This window comes from Balaenoptera borealis (assembly GCF_965194805.1).
Source record: "Balaenoptera borealis genome assembly, chromosome: X".
Taxonomy (NCBI): Eukaryota; Metazoa; Chordata; class Mammalia; order Artiodactyla; family Balaenopteridae; genus Balaenoptera; species Balaenoptera borealis.
The window spans coordinates 47,641,794-47,659,967 of NC_138881.1; the positions used below are offsets into that span (position 1 = coordinate 47,641,794).

Here is an 18,174-nt window from a genome sequence, read left to right on the forward strand (position 1 = left end):
ACCCAGTAGGTAGACTAGACATGCATTTAGGGCACCAGCAAGGTAGAGTCCACCAAAAATAAGAAAAAATATTCTTGAAAGCTTTTAATAGTTTGTATTTCAAAAACAGCATCAAGGTAGTCAAAACAGAAAAAAATATAACCAGAACTCAGTAGAACTTCTTCATGTTTTAATATAGCTTATAATTTGTATTTTAAATTACACATGATGGGGGTAAGCATTAGCTACTATAATACTTTTGATGTGAAGTACATTTAAATGACTTCACATAATCCTGGGCTCAAAGAAAACTGTCTAAAGAGAGTGAATGTACTGGTTCTTGAAGGATGGATGCATAAGAGCTCAACTTTGGAAATCAGGCAAATAACATCTTTTCAAGGAAAGAGAACAGTACCTTGTAATGGCCTAGTTAAATCTGAATAAAAGTAGAGGAGTACAGAGAATATTTAAGCAAAAATATTAAGGCTAGGATGAATCAGAGAAGTTATGAGCATGGACATGGAACATTGAGGTGAGGCAAAGCAGGACTAGTGTGTGAAGGCACCTAGAATGTCAGACTAAGCTACGGAATTTGGAAGTTCTCCTAGAGCCACTCAGGACCTAGTGCCAGGAACAAGACAACAAGGCTACATCAGATACTTCCTACTTAGGTTCTGAGAGTCATAGATGAGATGGTTGGAGAGTTTGACGTTAGGCAAATCAATTCCTCTCTCTGTGTTTCAGTTTCCTCACCTATCAGAGATAATAATCTCTGCTTCCTAGGATGGTTATGAGGATTTATGCACTTTGAAGCCCCCACCCCTGCCAGATGCACACACACACACAAAATGGTCAGCAAATGCAAGTGGCCTGTGAGATGTTGGAGACAGTCAGGGACACAAAGGATTACTGTTTCTCTCTGAGTATGTCAGCAGTGTGAACCACAAAAGAGGGAACCCTAGATGACTGAAGTGTGAGGAGTGAAAGTAAAAAGACAGTCTGGCTCAAACTGAGATTGAGGAAAGGAGACAAAAGGAGATGGTAGCAGGCAGTGAGCTCCTCAGAGTGGCCAGGAACCAAGTCTCTAGAACAGGTACCCAGAACAGGGCAAGGCATAGCACCTTGTTAGAGGAAATGTAGGTGAGAGCTGGGTTATGGAGGAGGCTTGAAGGCAGGGTGTGTGGTTGGGGCTTTCTCTTGGGATCAGCCTCTCCACCATCAGCCCCTGAGCTGCCCTTGCTCCTGCTTGGGCTGGCCCAGCCACCTGTCCTACATCAAGATCTTCGACGTGGGCACACGCTACATGGTGAACCGAGTGCAGGACCACATCCAGAGCCGCACAGTCTACTATCTCATGAACATCCACGTCACACCCCGCTCCATCTACCTATGCCGGCACGGTGAGAGTGAACTCAACCTCAGAGGCCGCATCGGAGGTGACTCTGGCCTATCAGCTCGGGGCAAGCAGGTAGGGATGGCCCCATGCACTCAGAGGTGTTGGCTGAGCTGGTCCAGGTGGGCTGTGGGTTGGTGGGGTGGCTGCTGCCTGGGTCCTGAGGATGGGGGTACTCAGTGGCAGGATAAAGGCAGGTTCTGGTCACTCTTGCTCTTCCACCCCATCAGCCACTCAGTTTTGACCCATTGAATAGCTCCCAAGTGCCAACAGCATCTGCAAGTCCGATGGCTTGGTCCTGGTGCTCCAGGCCTTTCCAGATCTGGCTGCTCCTCCAGCCCCATTACAATAAGCACCCTCTCTCTTGCCTGACTGGTCCCCTCATCTTTCTCACAACTCTGTGCTTTTGCTTGTGCAGATTCCCCACCGAGGCTGTCCTCCTCTGTCCCCTCTGTCAGCTGGTAACCATCATTTGCACAGATAGCTGCCTTAAAGTGCCCCACCTTTGAATCCGTCTTCTCCTCCATTACTCAGGGCTGATGCTACTCCCCCAATCCCCCACTACAGGTCATCACAGGGTCAGCACTTGTCCCCCACCAGTTACCGCTTCTTTTCTGCCCTCCCTCCTCCACCCCTTCCAGGACCCATCTCCTGCTCCATGAGCTGGTCCAGGAAGCCCTCCCCCTGTCCTTTCCTGCCCTCCTAGGCAGGTCACCTGGGCTCCATCCCCCCCCAGTTCTGGCCCATCTCTGACCCTCACGGTGGGAGTCTCTTCTTTGTAGCTGAGAATAGTGAGCTGCACATTATGGGTGCTGGCCAATTAAAGAGACACATTTTCCCATGTTTGGCCCTGTCCCTGGGCTTATTAACACAGTTATTGTTCTTGCTGGGAGGATGGCTTGGGGTGGAACAAGTGGGAAAATAAGGTGCAGGAGGGAAGGTGTGTCCTCTTTTATTGGACACCTCTGCACATTCATGGCACCATCTGCTTCCACATGTGTGGCCTCATTTAATCTTCACAACGGCTCTGTGGGGTGGCCATTACCGTCACTGATTTATGGATGAGGAGGCTGAGGCCCACACAGGAACAGAGAGTGGCCCCTGGTCACACAACCAGTAAAGGACAGAGCCAGGACTGAAAACCAGGCCTTCATGCTTGCTCCTCAGCCTCCCCCACTGCAGAGCTGGCAGTGTCACAGGCAAGGCATTGCACTGGAAGGCCTGGTCCTCCTGGATCATTTTTTCTTACCTTCAGACTGGTAGCCTCCCCTCGAGGTAGACTCTGACCTCTGACTCTCGCCTCTCTCGCAGAGTCAGAGACCACTGGAGGAGCCACCTTAGCCCGTGGCACCACCTACAGCCAGGGGTCTCTTGGTTAGGGCTGTCCATGGCTTTGCCTGCACAATTTAGCACCCAGTTTGGACACATGGCCATCTCCACCCAACATGCCTCCTTGAACACAAGTGTGCGCATGTACATGCACACGCCTGGCCCCAACCTTCATGATAAAGGGCACAGTGCACCATGCATTGTTTACAAAGCACTTTCCCATCAACTGTCACCCACCACCAATCACAGTAGCTCTCACTTACTATGTGCCAGGGAGCGCTCTGGGTTCTCCCCGTCCACTATCCAACGTGACACTCACAGAGACCAGGCTGAGTGAGCTAATGCTGTTTGCATTTTATAGGCAGGAGATATGAGGCCAGAGACGGCCAGGGACATGTCCCAGGCCACACAGGCATAACCCCCATTGCCTGTCTCCCAGTCAGCACTCCTTCCACCAGAGCACACTGACTGCTGACTCATAATCCATAATTAGAATGTGTGTACACAATGCCTATATTTGTACATAAAAATGTGTGCCTGTATCTGTACATTTGTGCAGATGTTCCTCACACACCATCTGTGATGAATAACATGCCTATATGCAGAAGAAAAGCGAACCACTTGCTCATCTGTGCTCCCACAAACCTAAAAGTGGTTCCTTTTGGTGCTGTCACTGTTTCCCTCACTGGACTGGCCATGTCTTAATAACAGGACACCCCAGTACCCAGCACATGGCCACACACACTCAGTAAATGTTTGAATGCCCTTAGAACCTGGGTACCAGGTCCCCTGCTCAAACAATGAGAATTCACAGGGTCAAAGAGAAATGTACCCCACATCCCACCCCCATACACTTCCAGACCACACTCAGAGTACCCAGAACACTAGAATTTCCTGCCCAGAGTCTGCTTCCATTACTTACACGGGCACATCCCAGAGTCTGTTCACCTGAGAAAAGGCCACGTCACAGAAGTGTTCATCCCTAGGCAAAGGGGTGGCCAAGGGGTTACTGTTTGTGTGTCATGGAGATTGGTGGAGATATGGTATGGACAGAACATGTTCCTGTGACTGGATTATCCATAAACGTGTACTCGAGGCACCTAGGAGTGCAGGATGGAGCAGAAATGGGAAAAGGAGGGAAGTAGACTATGAGTGGAGTGCTTCCATTTGTACTTTTGTCCCAGGCTCCACAAATGTTAGAGGTGGGTTGTTTGAATGAATGAACAATCAAGTAGGGGGTTCCGTGAGCACACACACACACACATATGCACATATACACACATAAATACACATAGTCTTCTCTATTCCCTTGGTCCTTAGTCACATGGACAAGAGTATGACTTTTTATAAATTGGGAATATTTAAACTCTACTTTTGCTTGTTCATCATCACTCCATTATTTGTGGCAGATCTGAAATTCTTCTCATGGTCACCCTGTCTTCTTTCATCTCTCTTTCTCCCCTGCTCTCCTCCTTTGCACCCCTACTCCCCAGTATGCCTATGCCCTGGCCAACTTCATTCAGTCCCAGGGCATCAGCTCCCTGAAGGTGTGGACCAGCCACATGAAGAGGACCATCCAGACAGCTGAAGCCCTGGGTGTTCCTTATGAGCAGTGGAAGGCCCTGAATGAGATTGATGCGGTGAGATGGAGGGGGATGGATTTCCTGGTGGGTGGTGAGGCTTGACTCTAGGCTTATCCCCTGGATTGCCTCTACTCTGGCTCATATGGGGAACCTAATTAATTCAACAAACATTTCTTACGCTAAACACTGTTCTGTGACTTGGGGATCCAGTGAAGGCCAGAACAGACAAGGTATTTACTCTCATGGAGCCCAAAGGCAGACTGTGAATAAGACATTGCATTGCATGTGACAAAAGTTTGTGAGAGGGGAAGTACAAGGGACTATAGAGTCTCAGAAGGTGAGGGTACTCTTGACAAGACAGTGGTGGAAGATTTAGAAGGAAAGCTTCCTAGAGGAAGCTGGAGATGAGACAAGAAGCAGGCAAAATGGGCTGGGGTGAGGGAATAATTTTAATTCGAGAACTAGGGAACAGTTCATGTGAAAACCCAGAGGTGAGAAGAGAGCATGACATGTTTAGGGAACTGAGGAAAAATAGCAGAGAGTCTGGGACAATGAGTGTGAGGTCTGGAGAGAAGGGAGATGAGGTTGGAAAGGAAGACAGCTTATAGGGCTTTATAGTCCATGTTGAGGGATTTGGATGCTGCCCTAAAAATGGGAAGCCATTGATGTGGTCTAAGTCAAGGAAGAGTGGCCTGAATGTGATTCACATTTTCTTAAAAAAAAAGACCACTCTGGTCATGTGTGGAGACTAGGTGAGAAGAAGGCCAGAATGAGAATGCATACCAGTATGGAGATGGCTGCATTAGTCTAGGCAAGAGGTGAGGGTGTGATGGCCAATATGTATATTGGAGATGAAATGAAGAAGAAAAATTTGGTAAATATTTCACCTGACCCTCGTGACATGGCAGTCTCTCTTTAGAGTCAGGTTTTTCCATGAGCTTTTTGAGAAGGTGTTTCCTCTCCATTGTCTCACCTGCACTATAGGTACACTGATCTCAGGTTAGACACTAAAGTAAAAGCTTCACCACAGATGTAGATAACTTGTGTGTAGGTAGGTTAACCTGATTGCCTGCTAGATAAATACAGAGAAGTATGTTTGTGTATACATAATACATATATGCTTAACTGTAGATGTACAGAGACACACATATTTAGAAAAGGGATATACAACATTGTTATACATATCACATATATTTGTTATAAAATACATGCAAGCAACAGTTCATCATAATTGTTCAGTTATTGTTTGTTTCTGGCCCACATGTGGTGTAAACATTTATTGGATACCTACCCCATTTCAGGCTCTGGAGTAGTGCTGGAGACAGAGATTGGTTCCTGTCTTCACTGGGTTTTCAGAAAAAAACAGGGTAGACAGAGGAATGCAAAATAGCGTGTGTGATACAGTCTCTGATGAGTTAGAATGTGGGCACACAGATGTTGGGGCAAGGCATCTGACCCAGCCATGATCTGCCTAGGGGAAGTGATGCCTAGCTAAAACCTAAGGGGTGAGTAACAGTGAGCCAGATAGAGAGGATCAGGGATAGTATGTCACGCAGAGAAAGCAACATAAGCAAAGAGGGAATTCTGTGTGTGTGTGTGTGTGTGTATAGAACTACTAAGGTCATAGCAGTGGAGATGGAGAGGGAAGAAAAAGGAATAGATCTGAGAGAAATTTAAGAGGTAGAATCTCAGAAATTAGCTATGAGGGGATGGGTAAGGAAGAAGGAAGAATTTAGAATGATGTCTAATTTTCTGGTTGCTTTTCCATTCAGTAATATATTAATAATTAGATATATTAATCTAATAATATTAGATTAAATTAATCTATTTAAATTGCTATATAGTCAAAATAATATTAATTAATATAATAATATATTCCATTGATTGAGTTTTCAAAATGTGCCTTGTACATTCTGTACTAGTCTCTTTTACATATATTGTCTCTAATATTCAAACTACTGTTGTGAGGTAGTTATAATTATCCTTATTTTGCAGATGAGGAAAATAAAATTCAGAGAAGTTAAGCAATTTTCCTTAAGTCAATAAAGAGTCAGTGGCCACTTCCACAGGCAACAGGCTCCCAGCATGCCTCAGAATAGAAAGTCAAAGCCAATCTGGAAGGACCTTGTGTATATACAGGGTGTACTTTCTCCTATGGACAGTGTCAGTTGCAGGTTTGACACCGCCTGTCTTCTTGTAGGTTGGGGCAGGGGTGAACCTAAACCCTAAGGGAAGCTTGGTTGACGGCTCAAAAGACAACAACCAGAGCACATTGCTCCCCTACAGGAAGGTCTACTTGGAATCTACACAACCAGAAGGAAATCTTACAAACCCAATATCACTTCCCACCTCTACCAGCAACCACCTCACTTCTGTGGATTTCTCAGTGGGAACTCATTCTCTGAGCCCTTGATTCCTTCTTTGGGTGTGGAGAGTGTATCTCCCCAAGGACCACTCTGAAACTGTTAGGAATTTACTAATTCTTGCCTTCTGAGAAGTCTGTGGATACCTGTTTCTTTATCTGCCAGAGGTCCTGGAGCAGAGGTGTGGGCAGGAGGGATGGGAAATGCTATAACACAAGAAAGCACTGCTGTGGATGTGTGCACATACGTGCGCCTGCCTACACAGTCACAGACATCCACCATAGGTATGTTTACACTCACAGACCTGCACTTCACAGACACATGGACCCAGTAGTCAAACACAGGTTCCCTCTCAGATGCATCTACCAATCATATTTGCACCACTCATGCACACACATACACACTTACAGAGAGACACACCTAGAGATACATATCACACTCTCCGTAGACACACATGTAGTCTTTGCATATATCTACATCACATAGACACAGAGGCATACCGGGGACATATAAACAGTACAGACACATAACCTCAATCATATTACCACAGATTCACGCAGACCTCAGACATAGGTACACAGATACTCACGCATATAATCAGGGACATACACACTCACAGATACACATACCACAGACACACTGAGACCCACATGGAGAGACAGACCACAGAGACACCCATGCAGGCACATTCTTAGATGATCAGACAGTCTGTATACACACACACTCACACCAATACACTATACATATGCTGAGACAAATACACAACCAACAGCATAGGACCTTAAACATACCACAACTACACACCATAAGCATGCTGCACACACACAGATAAACACAGTCACAAATCCCCACAAATTTATAAAAATACACACTCATATATACAATGTACACCTATAAACCTATTGGGACAACCATAGAGAAACACCACAGATACCCACCATACACTCAGCCTGAACACACCTATACACATGCACTCATTCTCACATCCACACAGCTACACACCTTGTGCATACATACACACATACATTGACAACAGACGCAGACCTAGAGCTGTGTTCACAGAAACCCAGGTGCTTGTGTGCTAACGTTCCACAATCATTGGCTTCAGAACTATGGTAAAGGCTGTGGGGATTTCAACTTGCGAATACTTTTGTTCCCAAATAATTTTTCTCAGGGTGTCTGTGAGGAGATGACCTACGAAGAAATCCAAGAACACTACCCTGAAGAATTTGCACTACGAGACCAAGATAAATATCGCTACCGCTATCCCAAGGGAGAGGTAAGGTTTGGAGGGGTGGCCAGACTCTTAGGACTCCTCCCCAGTATCTCTATTCCAACTACCAGGATTCCATATTTTCCCAGACAGCTTTAAAAACAGGGTAAAGCAAATTTTGCAGCATCTTCCATCCCACAAGGCACATGATTATCTGGCCCTTGGCTGTCTCATTCTTAGCTATAGGCAACAGATTCCTCTTTTTTTAAAAGCTACACATTTGCCTGATTATTTTCCTGTCTTCTTTCAGGAGGGCTCACTTTGTCCTAGACTTTGTCTTTGATATCCTTACACTAAAGGTATTTGAAATAGTTCAATATACTCTAATTTCCTGACATTTTATTGCCAAGTTGCCTAAAGCTACAGCCTCTCTGGACTGTGGGTTGGAGTCCCAAGGGACAATGGCTAACGGTTTATCCAACTTCTTTGCCACCACATGAACCAGACTATCAATTCCCTATTCCCATGTGAGGTAAATCCTCGTTGTTTTCAACCCAGTCTCCATTTAGCCAGTTCCACATGTTAGAATATTTATTAGTCATACTCCATTTCTGATACAGATCCCAGGGAACAATTATCAGAAAGCAGGATATCAGAGAAGAAGAAACAATAGATATCCTGTGTTACAAAGCACTTTCACATTTGTATTTTCATCCTCAAAAATGACATTATGAAGTCAGTCTGACTTTGCCCTCATTTTCCTTTATATATTTTGAAGCTATGTTGTTAGAGGCATACAAATTTAAAGCAATTATATCTCCTTAGTGAATTGTATATTTTATTATTACATAGTGAGCAAGCCTCTTTCCCGCTAATAATGCTTTTTGCCTAAAAGTGTATTTTATATGATATTTATATAGCTATATAAGATTTCTTCTGGTCAGTATTTGCCTAGTTCATCTTTAGTCATTTACTTTCAACTTCTCTGTGTATTTTTGTTTTGTTTCTTATAGACAGCGTATAGTTGGCTTTTATTGGTTTTAATAAAAACTGAAAACGTATGTCTTTTGAATGGTAAATTTGGTACACTTACTTTTATTGTAATTACTGATTTATTTGAACTTCTTTCTATTCTCTTATTTTGAGCTCTCTAGGCTTAGTTTATCTTTTCTCTTTTCCTCCCTTCTTTAGAATTGATAGAGTTTTTACATCTATATTTGACTTACACAATCTCTTTCCATTCTTTTACAGTTACTCTTAACATTTTAATATGTGTGATTGACAAAATCTAAAAAGCAATATCTCCACCCACCCCCTAAAACGATATAAAAATGTTACAACTCTGGTCACTCCCTCTCTTAACTTACATGTTAATTGTTGTTTTGTATTTTACTTCAAACTTGTGTCTTATCCCCCAAATGAATTATTATTGTTATTAATAAATTTATTATTGTAAGCACAACTTACTAAGTAGATGTTGACTGAATTCATGCTTACTAAAGCACTTCAATTTACAACAATCTATCAGAATATATCACTATTTGTTCCTATAATATCAACATATTATATTTTTTAAAGTTAAATCAATATTACCAGAGTAGAATTATTATAAATGCTAGACAAAATAGAGCTACTTCCAAACGAGTAATAAACTTTGTACCCACATAGATGGATTTTTTTTTCTTTTTTAAAAATTTTGTTGGATTATAGTTGATTTACAATGTTGTATTACTTTCAGGTATACAGCAAAGTGATTCAGTTATACATATACATATATTCATTCTTTTTCAGATTCTTTTCTCATAAAGGTTATCACATAATATTGAGTAGAGTTCCCTGTGTTATACAGTTGGTCCTTGTTGGTTATCTATCTTATATATAGTAGTGTGTGTCTGTTAATCCCAAGCTCCTGATTTATTCTCCCCCCCCCCCAATTTTCCCCTTTGGTAACCATAAGTTTGTTTTTGATATCTGTAGGTCTGTTTCTGTTTTGTAAATAAGTTCATTTGTATCATTTTTTAAAAATGAGATTCCACATATGTGTGATATCATATGATATTTGTCTTTCTCTGACTTACTTCACTTAATATGGTAAGTGAAGTGAAGCATCCATGTTGCTGCAAATGACATTATTTCATTCTTTTTTATGGCTGAGTAATAGCTCATCATATATGTATACCACATCTTCTTTATCCATTCATCTGTTGATGGACATTTAGCTTGCTTCCATGTCTTGGCTATTATAAATAGTGCTGCAGTGAACATTAGGTGCATATATCTTTTAGAATTATGGTTTTCTCTGGATATATGCCTACGAGTGGGATTGCTGGATCATATGACTGTTCTATTTTTAGTTTTAAAGGAACCTCCATACTGTTCTAGATGGATTTTATATAGTGGAAAAGGGGTAAAATCACTTATCCAATTAAAATATAATTCTTATTAGCTAAAAAATAATATTGTATGCAGTCAGTGTTTATTTAGATTTAACCACATATTTACCAATTCCCTTGATCATTCTTTCTCCTTACAGCTCAAGTTTTCCTTCTGGGTTCAATGTCTATCTTCCTTTAGAAGTTTCTTTAGGAGGATCTGTTGGTAGTAGACTCACCTTTCTTTTTGTCTAAAAATGTCTTTGGGAGGGATGGTCCTTAATCCTAGATGGTATTTTGGCAAGGTATAAAACTCTAGGATGACAGTTTTCTCTCGGCACTTTGGAGAAATTATCCCCACTGTCTTCTGGCTTCTAACATGGTTAAGAAGTCTCCTGCAAGTCTAATTGTCATTTCTTTTCTCTCTGGCTGCTTTTAGGGTCTTTGGGTCTCTATTGCTTTTAAGTTCCACTCTGATATGTCTAAATATTAATTTCTTTTCATTTATCTTGCTTGGGGTTAATTGGACTTCCTGAATCTGAGGACTAGGATTCTTCATTGATTCTAGAAAATTCCCAGACATTATATCTTTAACTATTCCTCGCTCATATTTTCTCTATTATCTCCTTGAAATGCAATTAGATGTGTGCTAGTCCTGTCTCTATCCTTTATGTCTCCTAACTTCTTCTTATTTTCAATCTCTTTGCTACATTCTGAGTAATTTCTTCAGCTCTATCTTCCAGAACAGTATTTCTTAAATTGTATCTAATCTGCTGTTTACTCTATGCATTGAGTTTTCCATTTTAATGACTATACCTTTCATTTATAGAAATTCTACTTAGTTCTTTTTCAAATCTAGATCATATATTCAATAGCAACTTATTTCTTCCTTACATTTTTGATTCAATCTTTTATTTCTTTCAAAATCTCAAGCATATTCATTTTATATTGTGGATCCTTTATCTTAAGTTGTTAGGGTTCTTGTTGTTTCTGCTTATTTTTACTCATGATAGCTTATTTTCCTTGCATGTTATGTGAGCTTCAGTTTGATGAAAATTTATCCGTGGGAATCTCATGCAGTCTGAGTTGAGAGAATCCAGAGAGAATTTCCATTTGCTTCTTCCAGACACTCTTGGCAGCTAATGACTTGAAATCACTTTTTATTAAACTCTCAGCTTAGCATTTTCTAAAACACATAGGTAGTATAATTCTGAACCACATATCTACCTGAGGATAGGCTTGTGGTTATACATTCTTACAGGAGGCTTTTCCTAATTTTTTCCACCAAGAGTCAGGCAGAGACAGATATATTTTCTTACTGTCTCCCTTTGCCTGTGGATATATTTTTTAGTTTATACTTTTGCTGAGGATGTAGTCCTTTGAAGGTCTCAGATTTTTGTGAGAATCTCAGTCCCAAATCCCCACCTAAGGCCTTGTCTCGTGTTTTAAAAGGTTTTAAAAGCTCAGAGCTCTTGGATACTGTGATTGGCAAATGCCCTCATGGGAGTTGTGGCTTCTATATCCATTTATCACTCCTTTTTCCAGTTTTTCTTCATTTTGGAACCATATATTCATAATGTTTCCTTCATTTTCTTGAAAGATCAGCAGTGCAGACATTTATTTTATCCAGATTTTCTAGGGAATTTCAGTGGAAATTTTATTATTGTTATTGTTATTTACTCCACTATATTGGTTGCCCCATTTAATAGATGAGAAACTAAGGCTCTGAGAAGGAAGTGAGTTGCCTAAGGTCATACTGCTGGACCAACAACTGAACTGGCACCACAGCCAAGTTTTCCTGATTCCTAGTGTAGAGTTCTTCTCCTCTGGGCAAATGTGCCTCATCTCCTCTTCTTACCCAAGTGTTTCTCTCCCTTTTAGTCCTATGAGGATCTGGTCCAGCGTCTGGAGCCAGTTATAATGGAGCTAGAACGGCAGGAAAATGTATTGGTGATCTGCCACCAGGCTGTCATGCGGTGCCTCCTGGCCTACTTCCTGGACAAGAGCTCAGGTACCACTGTTCTCTCTGTTCCTGGCACGGGAGCTGCATGTGAGTTGAGACCTTAACACCAGAAATTGGTGGTTTATATCTTAATAGTTAAGAGCACAGGATCTAGAACGAGGGTGCATGTGTTCAAGTTCTTGCTCTGTCACATAATACCTTTGGCAAATTACTTTAACCTCTCTGTTCTCAGTTTCCTTATCTGTAAAATGGGGAGAATAATGATGAAGTTTAAATAAATGAACATATGTAACATAAATAGCTTAGAACAGTTCATGACACAAAGTATGGGCCATATAAGTGTTAGCTGCTATTATTAATATCAGTGTTATTCTGAGATAACATTTTCAAAGACAACCTTAACAGTCTGCCTCAACCTGAAAAAGCTGAGCCAGTATTTGTCTGCGGCATGCTGTTCTCAGGTGGAATGGGACCTCTTGTGGCCGCTTGATTTTGATTATAGGTTTCTGTCTTTGCTATAGGGATGATTTCCCCAAGATATTGATGTTTTCATTTACAATTTTTAAATGATAATTTCTTTTTATAAAAAACATCTAGGTATTTTAATTTACCGAGTATCTACACTGACTACAAATACTGAAATGCAAACTAAGGCAGCTGGCCTGGCAAGGGACTGTTGTGTCACCTTCAGGTGGGAGAAAAACATCTAGGTATTTTAATTTACCGAGTATCTACACTGACTACAAATACTGAAATGCAAACTAAGGCAGCTGGCCTGGCAAGGGACTGTTGTGTCACCTTCAGGTGGGAGAGTCCATTTCTGACATGGATGCTGAAGCATTGACATCTCCAGGATACTGGAGGGAGGGAGTGTGAGGACAATGCAAAGTCATATTTGAAGTGTACAATATCCTGCAGACTTGGATCTTCTCTATGACGCTAGCTTCCAAACAAAGGGCACTTGTAATATGGAGTCATCTAGAATTGGAACACTTGGGACTTGAAAACTTGACATTGGACAAGTAATTTCCTCTGCTTGGTCCTCAATCTCTTCAATGGAAAAAAGATGACAGGGGTTGGGGTGGTGCTGCTAGATTTCTGATACTGTCCACATCTCTACTGCTCAGTACTAGTTTTGAGACTGTGAGGCCAGCCCTGTAACCCCAACTGTGCAGAAGAGGAAATGGAAGCTCTGAGGGATGGAGGAATTGCCCAAGATCACAGGGCTCAGTGGGGGCAGGGAGAGGTACCAATCTCAGGTGCATTCCAGAGGCCCCTCACTTCAGACACATGTGAGGTGCATGGGAAACACATGCATCTCTCGTTTGCACACTGCTTTACCCACTTACTACCCACTTTCATGCACAGGTCATGCCAGCTTCTCACAGCTGTCCTAAGAGCTGGGCCAGGCAGGGCTGGGCACATGCTCTTGCCCCTATCACTCAGGTGAGGAAACTGAGACCCAGAGAGATGGTGTGACTGAGAACTCAGACCCATAAGACCTCAGAGCTGGGTCCAATCCTGTGCTATGAAAGATAGGAACTTCGGGGACCAGAAAGAGAAAAGACAAGGCTGAGGTCACTTGTCCAGGCAGTGGCAGAGCTGGGTCAGAGACCTCAGGCAAGTCGCTTCCCTTCTCTGAGTTTATTTTGTCATGTGTGCAGTGAGGAACAGTAACTCCCGCAGAGTATCAGTGAGGGTGGAATGAGATAGTGCACCAAAAGCACTGGGCCCAGCACCTGAAGATGATGGTGACAAAAGCAAGGAGGAGGAGCAGACTGGTTGCCCAGGAAATTGCCAAATCTTATGTGTCAGGAGGCTGAGTGGGCAGTGGCAGGCCTTAAAAGCCTAGGGTGAACCTCAGGGGCAGGGAGGCCGTGAGGGGTGGGGTTCTGGCTCAATGAAGGGAGATGGGGAGCTGTATAGGTTGCCTGAGTGGTCAGGAGGGTGGGTGTCTGCAGAGAGGAGTGAGGTGGGGGTGTCACCCCACAACACTGTGAGCCCCTCGAAGGCAGTGGCAGCAGACTGCAGTGGGCAGAGCACACATTTGGCCTCAAAACATCCTGGGCTCGAGTCCCAGCACTGCCACTTCCTGGCTGTGGGACGTGGGGCAAGTGTCCTCCCTCTCAGAGCCTCAGTGTCCTCATCCATGGAATGGGCCTGATCATCACCTCCCATCAGGGCTGTCTGGTGAATGTCATCAAGGCCATACGAGTAGTGGCATGAGAATATTCAGAACGACTTTATACATAATCCTCAGTAACTGGAAACAAGTGAATTGGTGAATGCTTGTCCATCGACAAGTGTCCCAGGAGTCAAAGGGCACAGGCCTGGGCTGGGGAGAAAGCTGTGGGAGTTGCCAAGGTGCACGCACACCTCAGCCAAGGCCCCGGCGCATAGTAGGGCCTCAGAAAACACTTGCTGAGACCTGTTGTGGGCCTTTGTGGTGGGGGAGCCCGTGGAAGGGCTGAGGTTGGGGCCGGGAGGGAGGCCTGCCTTGGTCTTATGTTTGCCCTGTGGGTGAGGAGGTCGGCCACCTCCGAGGTGACCATCCTCAGCTTCTGGGGGACCCAGGGTCTGTCCGTGATCCCCAGGGCCCTCTTTCCTCCCTGCTCCTGAGGCCACCTCTCTGCTCTCTTCCTCCCTCCCCACCCTGCTCTCAGCACTGTCTCTGCAGAGTGTGGGGGAGTAGGGCCCAGGTGAAGAAAACCATGGGGAAGGGGGTGGAAGGGGAGAGTGCTGCAAGCCTGGAGGCCTGGGGAGGTGGTGCCTTCCCCAGCACCCTGTCTCTGAGGGCTGCTCTCTCCTCCTTTCTAGATGAGCTGCCGTATCTCAGGTGCCCTCTGCACACAGTGCTCAAACTTACACCTGTGGCTTACGGTGAGTGCCCCACCTTCATCTGGGGAAAAGCACATAGACACCATGAGCATGCCTGCAGTGCCTAGCATTTGCCCAGCAGAGTCCTGAGAGAGATTTCCTGGGTGGGTAGTTGGATGTCTTGGTAGAGGCAGGACTGGTGGTAGCAAGATGAGAATGGGGAAGGACTGAGGTGGCCTCTAAATCTGGGACCTGGCCCCAGCTTTCTCTGTCTCTACCAGAGGGCCAATCATACAGCACAAAACTGTAGAAGAGGGGGTCCCCAAAATGGACCAGATGAATAAGCGTACGTTGGGGCCAGAACTGAAGAAAGGGTTCAAAGACCAGCCCGGGCAGTTGAGACTCTCTTTGGGGGCATTAATCAGCTCTGGAATGTTCATGAGCAGTGAAGGGAAAGAATTAAATCTCTTCTGGGGTATGAACAGGGCAGATGGTGTACTGAAGCCTGGATTAGGGTTCAATCCACAGGGATGGAGCTAAGGGGGCTTCCATAGGCATTGGGCCTCCTCTGCCAGCTCCAGGCCCCAATGATACCACCCTCCTCTTTCTTCAGGCTCCCTAGAACTCCCTTGTGACCTTCCACACCTCTGATGTTGCCATAACCGCATAGCTCTAGAAATAAACTTTACCTGGGACTGGTCACCGCAAGGCAGAGGCCCCAGGACTCTTCCACCACTTTAGCACCTAACACAGCTGGGAGGATGCACGGAGCTCCATTGTTATTATTAGGTTTCTGTCTCACAGACAAGAGCTGAGGAGGGGTGCAGAAATCATCTCTTGCCATCTCTCATTCCCACTGACAACTGGGCAAGGGAGGCTCAGAGAAATCTGAGACTATTAGGGGCAGAGCTGGGGGGATGCCCCGTTCCTGTCTCTTAGGCCTAGTGTCTTCCCCTGACATCACACACGTGGTCTAAATTCCCCTCCCTAAAGGGCAGTCACAGTCTGCACACAGCGTGGAGCTGGGGGTGTGGGTGGTGACGGGTGGAGGAGGGAATGACACCTCAGGGAAGACCTGTGCTTACCCGGGTGACTTATGGATGAACGGGTTGTTCTTTTCTGAGGCTGCAAAGTGGAGTCCATCTACCTGAACGTGGAGGCTGTAAACACACATCGGGAGAAGCCTGAGGTAGGTGAGGGACTCTGTGGCCTAAGCTGGCACGTGGTGAAAGCACCCTCCCCTGCAGAAAGGCAGCCCCAGTCCCACAGAGCTTGGGTGTTTCCACCAACAGGTAGAATAACCAGCACCCAGAAATGCAGGAACCGCAGCCCAGACCCGAGGCACCATAGACACGCACAGCTTGAGCAACCCTGCCTAAAAGGCCTCTGGCTGAGGTTCCCCCAGGCTTGCCTGAGAAGAGGGTCAGAATCCAGGCCTAGCTGAAAGAGGGGAGCCTGACAGTGAGGACAAGAGGCAGGGAGGGGCGGGGGCTCCACACTGCTGGCTGCTTCCTGCTAATACTGGGTTCTCTCCTCTCAGAATGTGGACGTCAGCCGGGAACCTGAGGAAGCCCTGGACACTGTCCCTGCCCACTACTGAGCCCTTTCTAAGACATAAAACTGCCTCTGTCCTCGCTATCTTTCACGTTTAGGAGCTACTATTGTTGCTCTTCTCTTACACTGAGAACACTCTGGAGTTGGCCTCACTGGAAGAGACCCGCTTCCAGTGAAGAAACCCTCATCAGCTCCAAAACAGGTCTTGATTTCTAGCTACAACCAAGGAGCTATCTAGGTCAGGATGAAACTTTTTCCTTCTTAATTCCTATTCCCTGATCAATAAAGACTTCTCTTACTGCCTACAAAAGGGGAAAGGAGGTCATTGTGAGGATTTTCGCACAAGATCCTCTTAAGATCCTGACCCTATGAAATGGCTCTGGTGCTGTCGGGGTATGGACTGGGTGAGAACTTCCTAGAGAGAAGCGCTTTGGAGTAGTACCTCCAAATGTGAGGGTGGAGATAGGTCCATGTGAGTGCTTATGGCCTTGTTCCTTCGTGGGCAACATGGCTGGGAACATGACACCTTCATCCCTACATTCAAAGAAGAATCTGCACTCAGACCACAGTTCTCCTTCCTTCTCCAACTCTTGTTCCCATCCTGAGTGATTTCACTGTCCATATAAATGATTCAGACAATACCCTGGTCTCCTAGTGCCCTGCCCCCTCAACTTCAGTGATCATCTTCCCTTCAGCCACTCACTCCTTGGTTGGCATCATCTAGACTTCTCTCCAGTCTGACTTCTTAAATACAAGCATCCCACTATCTGACCGCTGGCCCCCCAGTCCTCACAACTCTCTGTGTCATCCACAGGATCCCTAGCAGCATGCCTCCCACACAGCAGGCATGTATGTAGTATATCTTGAATGAACAATATTTGTTCTTGTACTGCATCAAGAGTATAGTTCTTTGATTCCTCCATTATCTCCCAATCCACCAGTCCTCTTCCTCTTCACTGTTCTTCCATACCTGGCCAGCTTGGATCCTACATTCTATCTCTTCAGCCAATCTCCATGCAGCTACTGTGGGCAGATAGCAGCAACCCAGTTGTGAAGAGACAGACTCATACACCCCCTGCCTTTGTTTGTCCTTCCATCACAACCGCCAGCAAGACCCAAACCTTGTATAATCCATATCGCCTTTTTTATTGGGATCACTGCTTGAAGCAAATCTACATTTATCTCCTTCTAGAGCCACCCTTAAATCCTGTTCAAAGTCAAGGTCACCCTCTATTCTCTGGTATTCTATCCATCCCACCTCCCCAAGGATGGGTTGATTCAGTCAGTTCCTGACTATTCCATATCTATATCCTGTCCTTCTCTATTGGCTTTTGCCCCCACAGTCTATGCAACATGTCCAGGTCTCTCTCCTATCCCAAGAAAATCCTCCCTTGTTCCCATGTCCACCTTTAGTTACGTCCCTCTATATCCCTCGCATTCTTACACAAATATCTCAAAATGAATCTATACTTACTCTCCAGAACCCTCTCCCTTTGCCTTCTGTTCCAGGCTTTCCCCTTCTAGATCCTGACTTAAGGTATTATCCCCTTGCCTGCTCTGCTTTCCCCACGTCTCTACCCCACTGAAGTCATACTTGCCTTTTAGCCT

General features: G+C 44.7%; 1 protein-coding gene across 5 annotated transcripts in view; it reads left to right on the forward strand.

The window, feature by feature from the left end:
* The window catches only part of PFKFB1 (6-phosphofructo-2-kinase/fructose-2,6-biphosphatase 1), a 71,725-nt gene that overhangs the window by 47,318 nt on the left and 6,233 nt on the right, over positions 1-18,174 (forward strand). For 3 of the 5 annotated variants that reach the window (XR_014239518.1, XR_014239519.1, XM_082376638.1), the window contains exons 9-14: positions 1,240-1,447; positions 4,195-4,341; positions 7,822-7,926; positions 12,114-12,243; positions 15,013-15,075; positions 16,137-16,201. Coding sequence is in view for 3 of the 5 variants with exons in the window: in XM_082376638.1 (XP_082232764.1) it covers positions 1,240-1,447; positions 4,195-4,341; positions 7,822-7,926; positions 12,114-12,243; positions 15,013-15,075; positions 16,137-16,201 (718 nt within the window). In the remaining 2 variants the exon portion in view is untranslated. Of the gene's footprint in view, positions 1-1,239; positions 1,448-4,194; positions 4,342-7,821; positions 7,927-12,113; positions 12,244-15,012; positions 15,076-16,136; positions 16,202-16,552; positions 16,877-18,174 lie in introns of those variants that run through there. The other 2 variants (XM_082376637.1, XM_082376639.1) reach the window with 2 other exon arrangements.